The sequence below is a fragment of the Typopeltis vanoorti genome, chromosome 23 (genome assembly GCF_054136105.1).
Source record: "Typopeltis vanoorti isolate ZY-2024b chromosome 23, IOZ_Tvanoo_1.0, whole genome shotgun sequence".
NCBI lineage: Eukaryota > Metazoa > Arthropoda > Arachnida > Uropygi > Thelyphonidae > Typopeltis > Typopeltis vanoorti.
This window is the reverse complement of record NC_143571.1, coordinates 77914360-77935954: the sequence shown is the minus strand read 5'-3', so window position 1 is coordinate 77935954 and position 21595 is coordinate 77914360. Positions and strand designations below refer to the sequence as shown.

The 21595-nt window shown below is 34.7% G+C and overlaps 1 protein-coding gene across 2 annotated transcripts in view; it reads left to right on the top strand.

Moving 5' to 3' along the window:
- Appl (amyloid-beta-like protein) overlaps window positions 1–21595 on the top strand; it is a 260386-nt gene that overhangs the window by 79775 nt on the left and 159016 nt on the right. The window contains exon 2 of one of the 2 annotated variants that reach the window (XM_090412642.1): window positions 4189–4287. The exons of the other annotated variant lie outside the window; for it this stretch is intronic. Within the exon in view, the coding sequence (XP_090268768.1) occupies window positions 4189–4287 (99 nt within the window). The remainder of the gene's footprint in view (window positions 1–4188; window positions 4288–21595) is intronic. 2 annotated transcript variants of the gene reach the window in all.

Here is a 21595-nt window from a genome sequence, read left to right as displayed (position 1 = left end):
AAGTATAGATTAACAGTATCTGTCTTTGTAACATTTAGTAATTCCTTTTCCAGTGCTGGAAATTGCTGCTAACGGAAGCGTTTCAGCGCAAGGCATACGACTCATTTTAAAGCTTCAGATCTTTTGCTAAGCGCAAAAACAATAAGTTTCCTCTGCAATTCACTCTGATTTACATATTTTTTTTATATAATTGAAACGGTAACTCATTGAACTCCTGTTTGACCACTCACTTTAAAGCTTACATCCCCCTACATTAGGGAAGTAATGTCAGAAAGTTTCTCTAAAATTCGTAATAATTTACACACAAGTAAAGCTGCAGTACAGTATCCTTGGATAGTCCAGTTGGTTCATGAGAAAGGCATTGTGTTCCACAATGAGTATCCTGTGAATGAACCATTCTCAAGCTTTTCAATCCAAAGCAGCGTCTATTTCTGGACATTTCCAGTCATTCTGCCGCAGATTTATCACTTCACGAGTTAATGATACGTTCCCAAAGATTTTAAAGTTACATTATCACCAGCAACTGTCACAGTCTATTTGAAACTATGGATGAATATAAAGTGACGTCATTGATGCAATGAGATGCGTAGAGACATAACAAATGTATTATAAACGTATTAGAAGGGAAGATACTAAGGGGGGGGGGGAGGAAGAAGAAGAAGACGATGGTCGAAATATACATTCTTAGAGGAGTTGATTAAATTAATGGGAGGAGATTATAAGCTACCAAAGAGGAAAGGCGGAAACAGGATGACCTTCACATAAGAGAAACTCTCTTCCGTAGAGTTTCTTCTCCATAACCACAGGGACTGTCCCTTAGAATGATGATGGATGATTGAATCAATATTCATTGTCTTCCACGATGGAACACAGAAATAAATAATAAAAAAAAAAAAGATGACATTTAACGAATCGGTGTTCCAATGAGCAGTCTCCCAGGGAAAAAAATAATGGCAGTGGGTGCCTATTAAACCTTTTCATACAATTAAGCAGATTTTACCGTCATTAGGAAATGGTGTTCACAATTTCGGTAGCATCTTGCTCACTTGTGTTTCGGCCCACAGTACACATGAATTATGGACTATTTTGATCCAATTCTTTCTAATCTAGTTCACTGGAGCTGTGATTAAACTGAAAAGTAAAATCGCATCTCAACTTATATTAGAATTTTCTGTTTATTGGATTATAATTATGGCATTTGCTTTATCAAGATTGCTTAATGAGTACGATTGCTAAAAGGTTCATTTTTTTGGTACTTTGCCAGAATGAGCCATTTATCTGCTCAGAAGATATTAGGAACAACGTCAACAACAAAAAGTTGATTTGATTCCTTTCTTAGATTTTCTTATTTTTATCGCATTATTTGCGAAAAGTTTTATGTGTATTTTGCTTGTAATGATATTGCTTTTAGCTCATGTGCTTGTTTTCCCTTGTTAGTTTTATGAATCTTTATATTTTTCTTTTATAGTTGAGTGCATTTTACATTTCAGTTAGTTTTTGACTAAGGTTTTTTGTATTATGGTTCATGAGTGAACTTTTTTCTTTATTTACTTTCAACTGTTGGTTTACCTTTGGTGGTTTCTTGTATTGTCATGACGCTTTTCATGTCGAGATTACTTTATTTTGGAGTTTCGTTTATTTGACCTAACGGACGTTGGCGCACCTTCGCATCCCAGAAAAAGATCAATGAGTCTTTAATGGAGGTGTCTGATGTCGACAGCGTTTCAAGTTGCATTCTTATTGTTCCTTCCCATGTCATGCGTCACTTAGCAGCATGCGCTACACCCGCAGAGAATGCGATAAACAGAATAGTAGTAATGTCTTTCTTTCTGCTTGAAGTGGAAAAATGAAAGTTAAAAAGAAAAATAGACGAACCATCGTCAATTAAATTCAACAGACGATGCCGCTTATCGCAAGAGAACTACTTTTAAGAATAGTTTTCTAGATTTCCTCTATATAATCTTCGCCTGTCTATTTTTTAATAAGGCTGGCGTTGATGAAAAAATAATATTAAAAAACCGTATGGGTTGAAGGCTGATTTCTCTTCTTTTCACGATGTTTTTTTTTTTTTTTTTATATCTCCAAGTCGACGTTATCAGTGCCATCTGCTACCGTGTAGTGTCTTGTATACTCCACTGATGGCTAATCTATTGACATTTGACTGTGACACCGCAAGACAGATGTGTCTTTTTTGTCCACAGGATATTACGTAAGCTGAAGATGTCCTAAATGGGGAAACTGCTACCGTTCAGTTTCTACTTTATGCCGCTAGTGAGTTAAATTGAGAATCTCTATTATGCAGTCAAGTTTCGAGGTAAAATGATATGCGGATTATGGATCGCAGTTCTGTTATCAGCACATTTGTGTGGATTATATATTCCTCTTTGGAAAGTAAATTGTTTGTTTGTTTTTTATTTATTTATTTATTTATTTATTTTTAGCTGCTAAATTCGGTTCCTGAAGCAAGTGCTATAAATGCGATACTGTTAATGTTTCGATAAAGCATTTTTGATGACTCCAGAACTGTTCAAGGAATGCAATAAATCGATTAATTAATTATTAATTTGTTTCTTATTCTAGGAAGTTTGGAGAATCATCTCTCAATTTGTGGTATGACACGAACCATGCCGCATCATTTGTGCTATATAGGTATAAAAATATACACGTGCACTTTATAGATTTTAAGGTACAGGTTTTAGTTCGTTCAGCAGGATAATGCTGAATTTGTAGGTTGGTTGAATTAACATAGAAGTAGCCATGATGAGTTCATTTATCTGTTGGTTGGTTGCTTGAATTGTTAAGCGAATTTGAAGAATACATTTCCTCTTGAGACTGATCGAGATTTGGAAGTACCTTGTCGAAAACCCATTCTCTTGTTAACTTAATTTGAAATTCAATTTTGATGTAAACAATATTACCATTTTAATGGCTAAAATTCTAAAATATGATTTATTTCTCTATTCTCTCCCTCCCTAATATTTATTACATCATAAAAGCCTTTTATGAGAAATCCAAACTAAGCAGAAGTTTCTCACCTAACACTTTTGTAATATCAGCAGCGAACGATTTGGGAGAGACAACTTTTGAAAACAAGTGTAGCATAGTATGATCGATGCGTGAGATTCAGTCAGCTTCAACCCGCAGGCTTCTTTTTATAGTTTCTAAATATCACAATATGTTGAGCATAGTTTCTTTTATAGTACGCTGGCGCGGTTTGCAGTTTTTCATTGAGATTTTGGTTCTGTCAAGAAGAAATTGAACGAAGAGAATATGCTTCTCGAAATAGATGGGATTGTCAAACTATATCGGTATAGTTTCCGTCTCTTATGTCGAGGAGAGATTGTAGATAGTGGCGATGGTACCGTCTATTTCAAGACACTATAATTCTTGTAAGATTTCTCAAGTTGAACGATGTCTTTTTCTAAGCTAAGCGTGATCGATTTTTTCAAGTGAAAAATTATTTCGAAATAATTTCTCGTGGTATAATGTTGAGGTATTTAGAATGATGTCTTGTTCAGTTTGATGACAGAAAAGAAATGCAAAAACATTCCGATTTTTAGGAGGGGGGGGGCATATTTTATTCTTCATTTTTTTCAGGGGAGTTTTTTGTATAATTACTTCAGAGTTTCCAATTGAAAAATATCTTTCTACTAGTTTTTTACAATTTTAAATGAACAGCTGCATTAAATGCAAATACGAATTCTTCAAAACACCTTTTGTTTCATCTTTAGATTTTAAAAATCGCCTCACACGCAATTACAGACATAATACACTCACTTCATAGCTTTAATTGGTTTGGTAATCAACAGCCAAACTCATTGAATTTCCTATATTAACGCTATCAGCCAAGTTAAATTACCGTTTTAGAATAACCAGCTTGACTGTGCATCCTATTACTATTGATGTTCAGCTGCAAACCGCGCTACATGCTGCTATAATTGAAGACGACAGATTCCTTTCGAAATAAACATGGTTAGATCACATATATGTTTTTATTTATCTTCTTTATATGGATACTGGTTTTTGGCATACTTTTAAAAATACCATTCTGATTATTGTGATGTAGTTCAGTAGATCCATGTTTTAATATCGGTTATCGATATTAGAAATTTGTAATGGTTCCTTTTTTTAAAATTAAAATGCATACACTTATATTTATATACCTTGATTATCTATCTTTTATTTCAGAGGGATGTAGAAAAAATAAATTTCATGTTTTCTCAGATGGGCATTCAAGTGGAAATGCATTTGCCAAAATTCGATGTTCCAAATCCTGATCATAGATTGGTGCGTCCATTTTACAGCAGATTTTTCACATTTAATTGTTTGATGTGAAATTGCATGAAAATAATAGTGCATAAATTAATAAACACTTTACTTAATTGTGTTTTTCGTTTCCAAAGCAAAATAACCCAAACTGCTGCAGTCGTATGTTCTGTCTCGGCTTACTTCATACTATCCAACATGCAGATGACAATATTTGCATATCGTACGGTATTTGTATTATTTTGTAAAGAAATAGCCCAAAAGTAACATCAGAAAAAAATTAAACGATATCTGTAAAATTTTAACGAAGATGATTTTTTTTTTTTTTTTAATTCTAATTATTGGCATGAAATTTAACAAGTGCGAGTCGAAATGTTGCAGAGCATAAAAAGGAAAACACACTTTGGCTCTTAGCGCACGCACGCATATCAAGCAGTGATTCGAAATAAGCAGTGTTCAAGGTGATATGTCGTCTACACTAAAAATAACTAATTAGGCATGCAAGTGAATATCGCCAATTTCACAAAATGTAACTTAATAAGCACATAACAGTTAATACACAGACATCTTGAAATCCGTAGTTAGTTAGCCAACGCAACCAATCGTTAAAACATTGTAAAACCTGTTTCCTCTATACGGTATATAAAATAACAATAATTCTGTTTGTTTGAAGATAAGACATGTGGGACATCATCCATGAAACATAAATGAAGCTGTCCTTCCATGAAATATACTTGTAAAGGATTTCAGTAATATATTTCAGTAAATTGCTGGCCTTGGCCGAATATTTAATACACTCGTTTTTAAACAGGTTGCGAGTTCGAATCCTGCCCTGTTTGTAGATGTCTTTAGGTGGAAGATAAATTTCGTCTCCCACCTAAAGACACCACCCTGTTTATAAGAAGCCAAATGGCTTAAAGTGTGTGTGTGTATCTATATTTATATATATAAAGTAATTATAATATGCAGGGAGAGTTTTAGCTATTAGACTTTAATTACTCATCATGTATTAATGCGCTGATTGTTTAGCATATGATACGTTATGATTTTTATATAATAAATAGGGCGACATTTGGTAATATCCCTTTATAATATTACCTAATTCTCGGAGTATCTCCATTGAAGAATGAAAAAAATTCTTGTGAGAGAGGGACCTTTTCGCCCCCCCCCCTTTCTTTCCAGTGGCCACTATAATATGTATTTTCACTTTGAGTTGTATTCAGTCAACTTTTTTTTTTTTAAACTATTTATCAAGGGTCCTTTGTAATTCGCATTATCCTGGATTTGTCTAAATGGGTTACGTGAAAAGTGGCGATAAAAGTGACTGGAAAAGCTTCAACTTTTGGCCGTAGTAAAGTGGGGCGTCATCTATGAGTTGAAATTTGTTCTCGTTCAAAAAGAGTGACTCATTTGGGTTGTAGGTTCTTCGTGAAAAACTGGAAAGGTCGCCAAATAATCGCGACACGCAGATCTTCAGACGCGATTAAGTTTCCCAGGATGCATGCAATTATGGGGAGAAGTTTTAGTAACTTAACCCCTTCATTTTATCGAAGTTTCATTGAATTATGCAGGATATTCCACAGTGAGCGAACAGTCATTAAATGTGGGGTGCGGAAATTCAAAGGATAAAAAAAAAACGTATTAAAATACTGTAAACTTTTTTTTTGTCTCACAAAGAGCATGCAGATATCTGAATTATTAAATTGATTAATACAAGAGAAAGAGAGAGAGAGAGAGAGAGAGAGAGAGAGTAGGGGAGATGGAAAGCATCCTACACAAATGCGCATTTCGTTCGCAATCTTTCCTTCATACTGATGATATATCTCACATGGATGACCTTTTATCAACAATTATCGTTATCTGCTTTATTCATCTGAAATATTTTGTCCCTACTTTCTCTCTCAGACGCAGTTTGACGTTTTTGTGTATATAAAAATCTATCTGTAATTGAATTTCATATGAGAAGCATAACTTTTGCGTTCCAGTGCTTCCCTCGTACCAATTCATCTCGACATCCGGGTTTCGTAAGGAAGAATCTCAACGGAACGCATCTAAAGGACTATTCTCCACTCCTCTTTCCCCATAGGAGCTTTCTGTGAGAGGAGACGTCTATGTCAAGTCTTGTGCCTTCTGCGTGAATTTAAAAGGAAATGGAGTGTCTAGAAGGGACTTTAGAAAACGCCAGTAGGTGTAATTGAACTTTGAGTTCAATAAATATTGCTACAAGTGACGCTTAGCGTATTTTGAGGTGTTTAGGAGCTTTGAGTTAAATTTGCCTGCAAATATCAATCACACAAGGAAGGGGATCATTTCATTCATTGCATTTTCCCCCCCTTTATTGCTGCTCTCAATGGAAATTGTTTAGATAATCCCTTTGTTCATATCGATTTTCCTCCTGTTGATACACCTAATGAATGAAACAGTTCCAGCCAGATACATTATCAGTTGATATCACGAATTATCAATATAATTTGTGATATCAAAGATCACTTTCAGTGTTCCTCCTGTACTAGTAGTATTGTACATGTATAAAGTTAACATGTATTTTTCTTGAAGTTATTTCAGTAGCGTATTGTTGTGATTTGCTTTAAGCAAAACATATGCAGTAGCAAGATTTTGTATCACTTCTCTTGGCAGAGCCATAAGCCTCAGAACAATCCACACGACAGCATTTGCATGCAGATTTACACGCTGCATTTTATTTATTTTTTTATTTTTATTGTGTCTGGGATGTGTAACCAAAGAACGATTTATATTTTAAAGAAAACATTAAAAGCATAGATGACGTTATAAAAATATAAAGGTTTAAATTATAAAACAAAGAAAAAAAAATCTTTCTTGATTCCCAAAAACACTGTGCCATCACTTGCATCTACTGGAAGGTTCACATTGGCTTTCATTCATTCATGTTCATATTTCGGGAACATTACTACGTGGTTTCGCTCGTAAACATACATGAAGTGTTGTTCAGACATATATCTATCGGGAAAGCTTATTTCTCGATAGATATACTTATCGGGAAATAAGCTTTCCCGATAAGTGTATGTGATAATCATCTTGTTCATACGATAGGACACTTCAGAAATACGTGTTCCAGTTTACCTGAAGTGTTGTAGAAGAAGAAACAAAAATCTGATTCTCGGAGTTGAAATTCGTGGAGTTTAAGCGGGACAGACAAGATGTTGTGCCACAACCTCCATCGTATATCTGTATTTGGTCTTGCGCTGGCTATCTGGTTCCATTGATTCCATATGTTAGATGTGCAGATATTTGGAAGGGGTATAATTTTATTGAAGTTGGTATGTAGTGTCGGGTTTCGGAAGACACAAGCTGAAATGCGGACTGATAAGCTTTCCCGATAGAAATTTGTATATATATAATACTGTGATATACAGTATGTAGATATGGTTGTGTTGTTTTTGGAGCAGGAGATTTGTGGGTGTTCTCTTTCAGTTTCTGTTCCTAGATCCCCTTAATTTTTATACCCACCGGGTTCCAAGGAAGGAAAAGCAGATGCTGGCCAGTTTTGTGACTTATGTTTCTATCTGAAAACAGAGATTATGTAATCACAGCTACTATGGATGACCTGGTGATTATGAAGCGAGATTATATATATATATTTTCCACTGTTGTAGTGCATCGCAGTAGAATATAGAGAGTAGAAAGTGATGGTCATATATTATTCAGATGATTGTTGATAGCGTTACTCCTCTGGTAGAATTCTTTCAGAATGTGTTCAAGGATGATTGCATTATCTGTTTCATCTGAAGAGTTTTGAGAATGAGGATGATTCTGAGAGATGTGACTTATTTTTTAATTGAGACTATGGCCGTGTCCCTCCTTGTTAATAGAGCGGATTACTGACTGCTGAGTGAGTTATTTAACTGGTTTTGTTCCAGAGGAAATGTGCGATTGCTGTGATCTGATGAAGGCTTTCCTGGAAACTATGCCAGAACGCGCTAACGGCAATCTAGTTAACGATTAGCGCTTTCCCTCTGAGAGATGAGGTTGCTCGTATGTTGTTCCATTTATCTAGCACGTGTTTAAAGCGACTGTGCAGCTGTGTCCAGTAAGTATGTTATAGGTTGATGTGTCCCATGATGGACGCGCAGGTATTTTTGTCCTTCGTTTGACCAGTTGCATTCAACTTGAAGAGTCATTTAATGCGACACAATCAAAATTGATCCCAGAATTGAGATTTGAGACGTCCTTCCACGTTAATCTAGGTACTTTTTAGTGTGTGTGTGTGTGTGGGGGGATTGTTTGCTGTTTTCAGTTCTTTTATTTTTTTATTTTTTAGGTTGTTCTGAGACACAGAGAGAGAGAGAGAGGGGGTAATTTTATTCAGCAGTTTGAGTAAGCTGTTATCGTTAAGGTTATTCTGAAAGATATTTTACATATGTCTCCTAAGATTTTCTTTTCTTATTCTTTCCTCCCCCCCCCTGAAGTTTATACACTGCAGTAGTAATTTCTTAATCGTTCTTAGTTTGAAAATGTTTTATTATAATATTACTCCATTTATTATAATATTACTGACCTTTTTTTTATAATTCCGAAGGCGCATTCTGCATAGGCACAATTACGTCCAACGTATTAGGACAGCGCTATATCATTCTTTTCGTATTTGACTTGAAACGCATCTAAACCTAGCGTTGTACTTGCACTCTCAGGTTAGAACTAGCAGCTGTGGAATCTCTGATCAAGAGCATACTTCTTCATTGGCATGCCACACGAATCTGCTTGTTCATGCAGTGTGGTGTAGGATATTAAATCATTCATCATCTCTAATCTGATATTTAATTAAAAAGTATATTCTGATCTCATTTTACATATCCACTTTGTCATAATCTGGCATTGTTTCAATGATTGTTTAACGTAGATGTGTTTTATAATCCAGCACAATAATAAAAAAAAAAAAAATTATGAATCTTTCGATTAATGAGAAATTAACTTCTAATTTCGAAAATTTTAAAGCAACCGATCTCATTTATATATATGTTGAGAATTCCTGGTATGTAGCTGTCTCGAAGAATCATTAAACTTCCGACAGACTGCATAATATATTTGTGAACTGCAAATGAGATAATAATATTTGACGTATGCGTTAGCATCATAAACACTAGAATTTCCTTCTCACTCCTGTACACGGAAGATTTTGCTGCCATTGGTCAGACATGAAAAATGATAAAGTGTGTTAACATAGCAAAAGTTGGATAATTAAAGCTACAGCAATTTAAAAATTGGGAGTTTGCATGCTGCCGAGTTGGACGAGTTAATTAAACTTTGCGTCTGACAAATCCCCTTGGATAAGCTAATTCTCATCCATTATGAATATTACATTACTAACTTTGCATGGAAACTCTTGCGGTTCTGAGAAAATTAACTATACTCTGCATTTTATTTTTATTTATTTATTTTTTCCTTTAAATTCAGAAATGCAGCTTATATCTCTAGGCGGTTTCTGTTGCCTGTTTATTTACAACTGTACTGTAAAATTGGGATATCGAAATGGTGTTAGTTTGCTAATTACACAGATAAGAAAGCTGATATTTTTTTAATTATAATTCGGAAACACATTCAAAACATTCTATTCTTGTTGCGTGACCTAACAAATTACCAGCATTAATGTTGGTAAAAAAAATATTGGAAAATCACTAATTTTCGATCCAAACGTCCGAAACTACTGTGTATAACTTTGATAATTTAATCGTTGATGTGAGCTTACGAAGAATGTTGAAAGAGGATTGGACAATTATATATCTTATCATCATCTCTGTCTTCCATTAGAAGACAAGTTGAGCTAGCATGGAAACGGAATAAATGCGGGAATATTCAAAATTTTTAATTTAACCTGTACATTTATATATAACTGCCATCAAGTATGTTAGAGATCAGTTTTATGTTTACTTTCTTGTAATGGTGAGGCATCAGTGCAAATTATGTTCGCATTGTCTACACTAATGTTGCTGTACGTTTTGCAATCTCTTATGTTTGGGATAATACAGAAGAAAAAAAAAAAAACTTCCCGAAACACATACACAAAAAAGCGAAAATCAGGCAAAAAAGATTTTAAATAATTTTAAATTATTTTAAAGTAATTTAAAATGACTTTAAATAAAAAAAAAGCATATCTCCTTGTACATATGTTTATATTTATACACATCGACATTAAAATTAAAGAATTTTGTAACATAAAGATGCTAATTAGTTTGAATATATTCATTGCATTACTTTACAGCTTTCGCTACACACACACACACACACACACACACACACACACACACACACACACTGTAGAAGTAAAGTGTAGAATGACGAATGCCAAAACATTCAGCATCTTGGAAAGCACCACAATAAAGCAATACCCAAAGTACCTCTTGGCAGACGTAAGAGCTAACGCAGCAAGTTTTTTTTCTTGTATCGTCTCAGCACAAATCTAGTCATTTGCGTTTGCGCAGGAAGATGTCAGTACCAAACTCTTCTAACTAGACTTTTCTCACTTTCTTGCGATGTGTGAATATCGCAGGTTTCAAAATATTCTAGAAGAAATTTGATCGACTTCCAAGTTAAACTTACCTCATAATTAAAGAATTGTATTTACTTTTGGCTTTTCGTTAATAAGATGAAATCTCCGAAATCTTTTCGTAATTACATCTTTAAAACTTAATTAAAAAGTCTTCTTCATAAACGAAGAGTATTCCTGAAATTAGGATTTAACGAATTCTCATTGGTATTTTTTTTTAGAACACTCAGAACAGTTGAGTGTTAAGCCTTGTTTTTAATGATAATTACTTAGTATTAATTAACAGCCATTTGACTAGCAGTATTTCTTTCATTTTCTTCTTTTAAACCTCCAGGATATTGACCCTCTCTGAAAGCCATTGGTATTCTGATTGTTGAAAGTTAACTTTGTACTCATCACGTGAGCAAAAATCCAGCTGTGCTTATCGCAGGTCTTCACAAAAGCTCCAGTTTCCGAATTTGCATAATTTAGCACATTTCAGAGTTTGCTGCCTGAAAGATAATGAACTTGTTAATAGAAGCCGGGACATGCAGCCATTAAGATCAAAGTGATAGTGTAAGCAAAATTCGAAATTTGTAGACAATGAGATTCTCGCTTGATTCAAGAGGCCTAACTCTTTCTTTAATGTGCTCAATCAGAAAGTTGTTTAATTATCCAAATTTGATTATTTTTATACTAACATACCAGTCTCGGGTTCTAGTCATCCGTTCAATTGTCAACAGCTGACTTTCCCTTATGAATTGCTAATTTATCGGTTAGCGCAAGCGGGAGTTTCTATGCAAACAATCTGCTTTGAAGAAGATAAAGAGTATTTATTTAAAAGAAAACTTTTAACTGATAAATTAGTTCTATATATGTAGGCTTTACTACCATTCGTTCCTACTTTTACCTGTGGCAAGATTAGCTCTATGCTAAAACATCTAAATCAGGAAGTCACTTAAGTTGCCTTTAAAGAGAGTTAGAAACAATAATTTTGTTTATTTATTTATTTCACACTTTACACAACGAACAAAAGAGCGACAAATGATACAAAAGAAAAAATCTGATGGATGAATGCTAAAATGTGTAGGTTTATTTTATTTTATATTTTTAAACTATTTTTCTCCTTTATTTATAGTAAAATGATACATTACACAAATTATAGCAAAATTACTGTCTACACTACCTGTACGGTAATAAATAATGAAACATGATTGTATAGTGCTTTGTGTGCGTACGAATAATCAGTTGAAAACACGTGAGCAAGGCTGATTTTCAGGAATGCAGGGGAGGCTAGTTCAACAACAAATTCTTGACATCCAGGAACTGCATCAAAGCGTTCTGAAAATGGTTTAACAGATGATTAAACTGGAAGGTCTAGGTTCATCTTCAGGTGATGAGGTGAACGTAGGAATTGCGGCTTCCACAATGTCTGTTTTGCTAAATCTCTCCATGTTGGGATCCATTTCCTGAAATAACCAAACTGCTAAAGGTTCACTCTAAACTTTTGAGCGATCGGCTCATTTTTTAATGTTTGCTTCTGTCACTTCTACATCTTTGTTAGTCCCCAACTGTTTAGCAGCACTATCTTGTTTCCAATCTCTTGTAATGCTTTTTCTCCTGTGAGTGTATGAACATGTATTTTCAGCCGCTTCTTCCAAACACCATTCATACATCTCCTATTACCTTACTCCATGCTGCACTACATTCTTTGTATAATGCAATATGCTATCCTACTTCCACAAGTCTCTGAGGATTTTCTCAGCCTCAGTAGCAGCTCTAATGTCCCGAAGACAACAATCACACCCTAGTCCATGGGATGCAGGAATGAGGTGATATTCGGTGTTCATTCATGGAATGGCCGTCGTATGCACACGAGTGGTTGTAAGTCGAGGACTGACTACAAAATTCTTAACGAGGCAGGACGCATTAATATTAGAAGAAAAGTATGAAATATTTAGCCTTCAGGAATCCGGAAGGAAATTGATGACACTCGCTCCAAGTTCCAGCTGTCCCATTATACGATATGCATTTTGCAAATGCACAGAAAATTTTGGAACGTTACCTTAATTCCTGATACTGAGTCTGTGGGAAATGAGGATTTAATTTACGACGGCTCGATTAACGCGGATTCCCAGGAACCAATTAGTTCGTAAAAGCGAAAGGTCCACCATATATATGATTCTTTTGCATTTTTTTGTTCACAAATATTCAATGCCGTTCAATTTATGTCGTTCATTACTTCGAGATTTCTTTTTTTTAGATAAGAAAAATAAAAACATTTCTATTTCCTTAATCTCAAGGTGAGGTGAACGAGCGTGTTCCATCCTGTTCTGCATGCTGCCGGTGGTGATATCGGATACTCAGGACGGAAATCCTGACGTGCTCGGAAATGGCTTGGTCTATCAGACTTTACACTCTGCACCCGTGCTCTGATAACTTTGTTTAGAACATTATGATGTTGTGAATGAACCATTTCAATAAAGGAAACTACTGACAACTTTTAGATTTTTTCCACAGAAAAGAACTTTGAGAAAATTTTTGAAATCAGTCCTTTTTGAAGAAACTTGCATCGAACATTGAATTAACATTTTTATATTTAATTAGACGGTGAGAAACGGGAGCGAAATGCAAGTGAAATAATCCTATTGTCCCGTGTATTCGATCCCTCTTTATCTCCTTCTCCTCTCATGCTTCGTATCCGCTTAAACTGTGCTCGAAGCCAATTATTATACTTAAATAGTATTGTAGATGACTTATATGTATACTTAATACATGTATTAACAGAAGCAATTGCGCATTGAAATTTGATCCGTGCACTGTCCCCCTCCTCCTCCAGAACATAATTGATTGGTATGAAGACTGCCTGTCAAATTTTATTGGGAAATGACTACAAAAATAAAATGAGTGTATTGGGAGAATTTCATTGACATTCCCTACCTTGAGTTTTATATTCCACCATCAGTGACTGAAAGTTCGGTTTAATAGGGAATTTATGAGCAAGTCATGCTTGCTTTCCAGATGTGAAATTAAAATTCGCTTGTTCACGCGATTACTTTTTAACAAAACGAAAATCCTGTTGAAATATTAGATGTAGTTGTAGAGTACCAAGTTAGTCAGTTCTCATACTAAGTTTATCCTATGACTTCGATTTTTCATCCCGCAAAGGCATACAAAGGACACGCCCAGTTTACAGACAACAATGCGCTTAATAACGTATCTTTATGTAGGCGCATTATGACCTCACTTGCGCTTGCACGGACTGATCGATCAACTATCATTGGCTCGAAATGGCGATCTTCTTGTAGCGGTTTAAGTGCTTTAACCACTACACCAACTTTCGACAGTTATTGTACGGTGTTGTTTTTATCTCTGTGTTCCTCTTGTTTTACGCCGTTATTATTTGTTTCCACTGAACGACAGGAGTTTCAATATTGAAAGAAAGGCCGTCTGAATTCATTTCATCGAACAGTGATAGCTCTAAGGAAGTAGGTTAAACACAGGGACTTTAGTTATCGAAAATTCTCTTTCCAAAACGAAAATCAATGTTATATCTTCAACATTTCGCTGCTTGATGTTCTCATTTTAATTTTAAATGAGACGGGTCAAATAAAATGGAGTATAAATGATACATTTCGAAGAAGGCATTTATTTTCCCTGAATATATTACCAAAAAAAAAAAAAAAAAAAATGGCTCGACATAAATGAAGAATTTCTAGTGAATCTAATATTAAATTTCATGTTTCCTGTATGTAGTTCATAATTTGAATAATTTCATTGGTATTCAAGATTGCCGATTTTATGATGCAGTGTAAAAGGGAAATGTATTGCCAGACTGTTTTTCCTAATTATCGTTTTAGCAATTAGACGAACACAAGTGAGAAAAGGATAGTAGTTAATTAAATGCGTTACGTATTCAAGTCTTCATTTGTCAATGATAATATTTTGATTTTAAATGTAATTAAGCTTAATGATGCCATACTTGGAAGTTATTATTATTATTTTTTTTTATTTTATTTTTATTTTTAAGCTGAAAAGCTCTGTTAAAGGTTCTTTGCATCCTTGATTGGATTCGAATCGAGTTTTTTTTTTTTTTTTTTCTAAAGGGCATCATTATTTTACAGGTTTTAGCTTCATCGACTTTCAGTGAACGCCTGAAAGGGGTGGCCAGCTAATAATGATCAGTTAATTCCTAAGTGCATTTCTTATGTCCAGAAGAAGAAAAAAGAATAGAATTGTAAATCTTTTCGTTAAATATTTACTCATTTTAACAAAAATGATCACACGACAATAAAACAACATATTCAGCGTAGGTTTCAAATTGAGTATTATTTAATTATTGTTCTGATTACCATTGAGCTTTTACATCATCTGCTGTATGTGAAAGCAATGTATTGTCTTATTATAATGACAAAAAAAAAAAGCACACGTAAATTATCTCAGTTTGCGCCTCTGACGTCATTTCTTGGCGTGGGGGTTTAATTTCAACGATCGTGCGGAAAAGTAATTACCTGCTACAAAACAGCTGAGCTTTTTTTTTTTTTTTCTTACCATTATTATTTATTTTCCTTAAGTTCATTACATCAAGGGGAAGCGCCGAAACCACGTTGTTTTCACTTTCTGCGTGGTTAACCGTATCATAGCAACATCGCTACTGTTGACTGATTCAGTTTAGTATGGACTTTGAGAGTCAGTCGCATCTTGTGTTCTTGCGCGTATTAACGGCCGCATGACTTCAAAGATATTCTCGTCATCACACATTAGTCCTTTTCTGCTCAGTTAATATTTACACTTCGATAATCATCGTATTCCAGATCTTTTTTTTTAGAAGCGAATTCACTAAACACGTGAAATCGCATACCTTGTCGTGAACTTTATAAAATATTATAATGAGAAAGCGCACATCACTATAATTAATGTGGCAATTACATTTATTTTTATGGGTGGATTAGAATGTGGTGTGGAATTTCTGTCTTAATCGGCGCAAATGAGAATTTCTATTACCCTCGTCTTGGTGTATGTATGAGCGTTATTTTTCTTGGGATTTACACGTTTTCTTTTTTTCTCTATAGGGAGTGTTCATTTCGGTCGATTCTTTTTTTTTTTTCTCATTCGTTTAATGTGCTGAAAGTTCACGCACAGAATTTAAATGATATTACGAGTTATAACACGTCCTTCCACATTATCCCATTTAATCGGACAAGAAGAATAATTAAAAACTCGCGAGACTAGTAGTGGTAATTATTTCCTTGAAAGAAGCAGACTGGTTCTGCAACCATAATATATTGCTATTAGCGTCTTAATTTCACTTTCTAGCAACTTCGACACCCTTTTGCTTCCGAAACTGAAGTAAAGGTATCGCTCAACATGACGTCGTATATCTCCGCTTTTATTACTCTAGGTTGTTTATTTTAATGATCAGCACAGTCTTCTTAAAGTGCTTCTAAAACATCTTCACTATTCGTATTTTGTTTCTGAAAGCTAAGTCATTTATGCTAATACTTTTCACTGAATTGGCACATTTTTTCGGTTTTCCACATTATGATTTACCTTTAAAGAAGTTATCGAGGGAAAAGGGAGGATGGTCGCCCTTGGGAGATTATGTGTCTATTAACATTGCCGCTAAGCCATATTTTGCAAGTGTTTATTGAATTTTGAGTTGGCATAGACGGATGGGAGAAACGATGTGAAGAAGCTTAAAAGTAATCAGTGCACTTAAAAAAAATATTTTATATATATAATATATTATGTATTTAACATATTATGTATATAACATATATAATATGTTAAAGATGACAAGAAATTTTATACTTGATTTTAATCCTTTTCCCCAAGTAAGCAAAACAAAGTTTTGCGCGTGAAATAAATTCACGTCTGAGTTACTTGTATATAGAGGCTAATGACCTCATATCACTTGTCTTAGTATGTATCCCATAATGCAAAGCACACCCCTTTCAGGCGTGTATAATGCAATGCATAATGGGAAAGACCACTAAACTAAACCGGTTTCGACCTTTATTGAGGTCTCTTCAGTGGGAGCCAAACTTTGTTCTGTATTACTTCAACTTTGGTATCTCTCCCGGGTCTGGCTCACACTGAAGAGACCCCAATAAAGGTCGAAACCGGTTTAGTTTAGTGGTCTTTCCCATTATTCTTTATGCACGCCTTCCCATTATACACGCCTGAAAGGGGTGTGCTTTTCATTATGGGATACATACTAAGGCAAGTGATATGAAGTCATTAGCCTCTATATACAAGTAACTCAGACGTGAATTTATTTCACATGCAACACTTTGTTTTGCTTACTTGAGAAAAGGATTAAAACTAAGTATAAAATTTCTTTTATCTTTAACGTATATTTCACCCAAGATAAAAAACTTATATATATGTAGAAAGTTTTTTACCTTGGGTATACTATACGTTAAAGATACCAAGAAAATTTATAAACTTGGTTTTAATCCTATTTTCCCAAGTAAGCATTCAGGCGCAAACTTAGCTTATATGCTTGTTTGGTTACTTGGGAAAATAGGATTAAAACCAAGTTTATAAAATTTCTTGGTATTTTTAATATATATTATATATATGTGTGAAGTGAAAAGTTTTTTACCTTGAGGATAATATATATTAAGGATGCCAAGTAATTTTATAAACTTGGTTTTTTTACTCCTTCTCCCAAGTAAGCAAAACAGTTAAGTTTGCGCTTGAACGTAGTTCAAGTCTAAAGGTAGTGCAACACCAGGGCAACTCGTTGTAAAGGTGGATAGTGATCAGAGCTTTACCCACCTTTACAACGAGTTGCCCTGATGTTGCACCCACCTTTAGGCTTGAACTACGTTCAGGCGCAAACTTAACTGTTTTGCTTACTGGGAGAAGGAGTAAAAAAAGCAAGTTTATAAAATTACTTGGTATCCTTAATAATATATATATATATATTTCTTCTTTTTTTTTTCGTGCCTCTTTTTGACCAAAGCATCTCCACCACAATTGCGTGGTTTGAATTTAGATATGGGGTTGAATTACTTTTTCGTTTTAATTCACAACAACAATTAATTAACCTCTATTAAATATTTATAGCATGATTCCCATGTCTTATTCCTTACAGCTACCACTTGATGTCCCTCATTGGCAGCTTGCGACATGAATAATGCAAAGGTGAAATTTTAGTCTCATTAGTAAATACTGCAGTTTTCATAATTCGGAAGCATTATTATACGAGCTTTAAATTATAGTGAAACATTTAAATGAAACCTGAATTACTAAACTACACGTCACAAGTATCATTTATTTATAATATAGAATGTGTGATAGTGCACGAGTATTTTGATAATAATACTACAACTGGAACAGTGTTTTATTTATTCTGCTTCTCATGTTTAAATCCATTTGGTTGAATATTTAATACATTTGCTTGTTGGTCAATAGCAAAACATTAATTAGAATTTCTTTGGACTAATTACGATCAATAATAAATATGCTTTAAAATTATTTTTGCGACTAATGGAAATCTTTGGATGAAATTTCCCATGATTATTATGAAGCAATTTTGCATAAAAGTAACTCTTCCGTTATTGGAATGTCCACGCAATCTGTTTTAAGTAGTAATTGTCTCATCACTGGATGGTTAAAAGCAGCATGTTGTATTATCGAGGTCGTAGTTATTATTTGTCCAGTGAGATTAATTGTGTATGTGCGAGAAAAGTACATTGGACAGTAATAACCATTTTGTTTGAAAGCTTTCAGGCGAAACTTAAATTCTTTGAAATACTTATAGTGCGATGTTGGCAAACAGAAAAAGAATCGCTAGTACACGGTGCTAATAGCATGTTGGTGAACGACACTTGGAATAAGGGATTAAAACTGTGTGTCACTCACGCGACAAAGTGTCACCTATAGAAAGCCACGCGTCACACATTGGACAAGAAAATACCGTAGTTTCGCTAATAGGGATTGTGTTGTTCTAACTCACGTTATGTGGATGTCTCGGATTCTCATTTAAAAATTTCAACATGCTGTGTTTGGGATAATTATAAAAACCGGACAGAAATAAATCGGTTAACTCCTCCACTTCGAGTAAGTGGAGGAGTTAACCGAATATAACATGGTCGCAGATTATTTGAAATATTAAGCACATTTTGTGGGTAGGTGGAAGGACATTTGCATGACTCTTCATAGTCTTGCGCAAGCAAGCATACAACCACCCTAGACAGAATCATGATCCGAACCTTGCTCTTTGAGTAATATCTCGTATTTTATGTCTTTTGTATCGTATCTTTCCAAGACTGTTAAACGTTATTAATAGCTGCTATAAAACCGGTTAGGGTACTTTATAAAACAGAGGCATATATACTTTTATAACTATGAGATTTAGGGTAGATGAACGGTTCACTAGCAATTCTTTCGCAAACCCTTAAAATACTTTTCTAAAGTTCTACGTTGCGAATAAAATGCTATTTACTTTTCTTGAATCTCACTGTTGTAAAGTTACATTCCTCGATTTTAAGCTTCGTTCATGCATATGCCTTTGGCATTTTTATTACAAATAGCCTAATTAATAACATAATCTATTTGAATTCAATGGTTAATTATATGATTTGTTGTTTATAACTATCAACGCTGTGTAAGAAGAGATTCTGTAAGTAAACTTCAGGCAGCATCTTGCATTGCAGCTTCCTATTCAAATCAAATACCATGCAATTGTTAAATCTCTCTCTCTCTCTCTCTCACACACACACACACACACACACACACACGAGAGAATTATCCCTTTTCTTTTTCTATGTTTTAATTCATCTTTAGTTGGGACTTCATTCAACATCTGAGAATACTTTTCACGGATCTTAGGACAGTACTTTCTAAAACTGTACCCTCTGACTAACAGCCAGAAGGATAATATGGAACTTTATATATAGATTTCTGCAAAATCAGTTAAATGTGCTCCTTTTCGCTTCCATCTCTTAAGAGAATGGGTGACTTGTCGGCCATCCCATCAAAACAAAACACAAGCCCCCTCTTGTATCTGTTTACTCAATAAATTAATTGGAGCAGCACAAGGATAGCGCTAATATCTTCACATGCTTGTTCCTGATTTGAATTGTCTATTTGTTGATCTTCCACTTTAGATAAAAGTGATCACAGGGATCCCTTGTTCCTTAAACATAGCCGTCATGCGAATCTAAGGTCCCTAAGTAAACATATGGACATTAGATTTGCCTTTTGCCTTTGTATTTAAGTACTTACGCATATCATCCGTCATTTATCCTTCAGACACCGCAATTTTGAGAATGTACTTGCCACAGGTCTTCCACTACATAATATAATATTTCCCCGTGACTCTCTCGGGCTTAAGTCTGGCTAGAGACATAATGAGAAGCATGCCCTCACGTCTTATGGAAGTATAAACCTTATTTTTAATCATATTACTTAAGAGAATAAAATCATAATCAAGGGTCCCTACGCAATTCACACATTGCTTAAGGAACTAAATCGACTCTTTCTCATCCTGTCTTCCTTCAATGGAAAGCACCTGTGAACACCGATGAGATTCGGAAGGAATATCACCATCTTTTCAAATAAACGTCTAGTTCTCAGGCGGTGTTTGGGTTGTTCCAGGAAACTGTCATTACGTTTATGGTCACGGATGAACCGCTTCCAGGCTTTACATAGTTGGTATACTCTTTCTGTCCTCTGACAGTATCTGTAAACTTTGAACCATACCGATTATCCCATTCGGTGCCTTAACTAGGATTAAGTCACTGGTAAAAGGCGCTATTAACTTAATAAGTTACCAACAAGCATATGTTTGACTGCCAATAACTAGGAATCAAACAAATTTCAAAAGCGAAGTATCGGTTGTTGGAGATGATGAGGAATTAGCTTGACTACTTCGAGAGATTTTTGGTCGTTTTGGAGCTCACGTAATCATTGATATAATTCATGTAAGTTCACGCGCCACAAGCTTGGATTTTTGTAATAAAAAAAAAAGCCTATTAGTATTCTGATTTTTTATTTTGTTAGTCTTATTTTCAGGCAGCCGTTTAGTAGAGCGAATGTGACATGCAAACACTACGTAGGTTATAATACTATTTCTACCATTTCAAGTATCTCCTTGCTATTAACCTGTACTCTTTGCTCTCTGGTTGATAAGGGACTAAACAGATTACAAGGAGCTAATGTGCGCAAAGAAGAACTGCTTCCTCTCTCTCACGCACACGCGCGCGCGAATATAGACTCCAACCATTTCTTAGAATGTAAAAAAAATGACCATTTATTTAATTACATTGCTCAGAAAACATATTATTCATTCTTATAATATAATATTAAAATCAAATTCCGGTATCATAACCAGATACTAGTATAGCTTGTTGATATTTCGGTTGTTGTGCATAGGATTCACTTATTGAAAATTCGTCATGTTTCAGGCGAAAGGATTTTTTTTTTTTTATGATACGTGCTTCTCCTCCTGCGTTTAAATTGTGGCTCTTTAATAATACGTGAGTAAATCAAGCATGTGGCATGCACTATCTCCTACTAGTAATGAAATTCTAATAATCAGTGAATAATGAATGCAGTTGGCTTACGTCCAACACATAGATGGTCATTATTATTCTCGGTGATCAATTAAGTTAAATAATCCATTAAGGAGATTCACTTCCAACCAGAAAATGCTTTCTGAAGATAGGAAGGCTGCGCCGAGAACAGTGAATATCCTATTGCTGAATATTTTAATTAGCTAACTCTGTTAAACATGAACATGTCATGTTACAAAACGAGACTCGACTGTTGTTTCAAGACAGAACCCTTGCTCTCTCACTGAGTACAGCCGTCTCC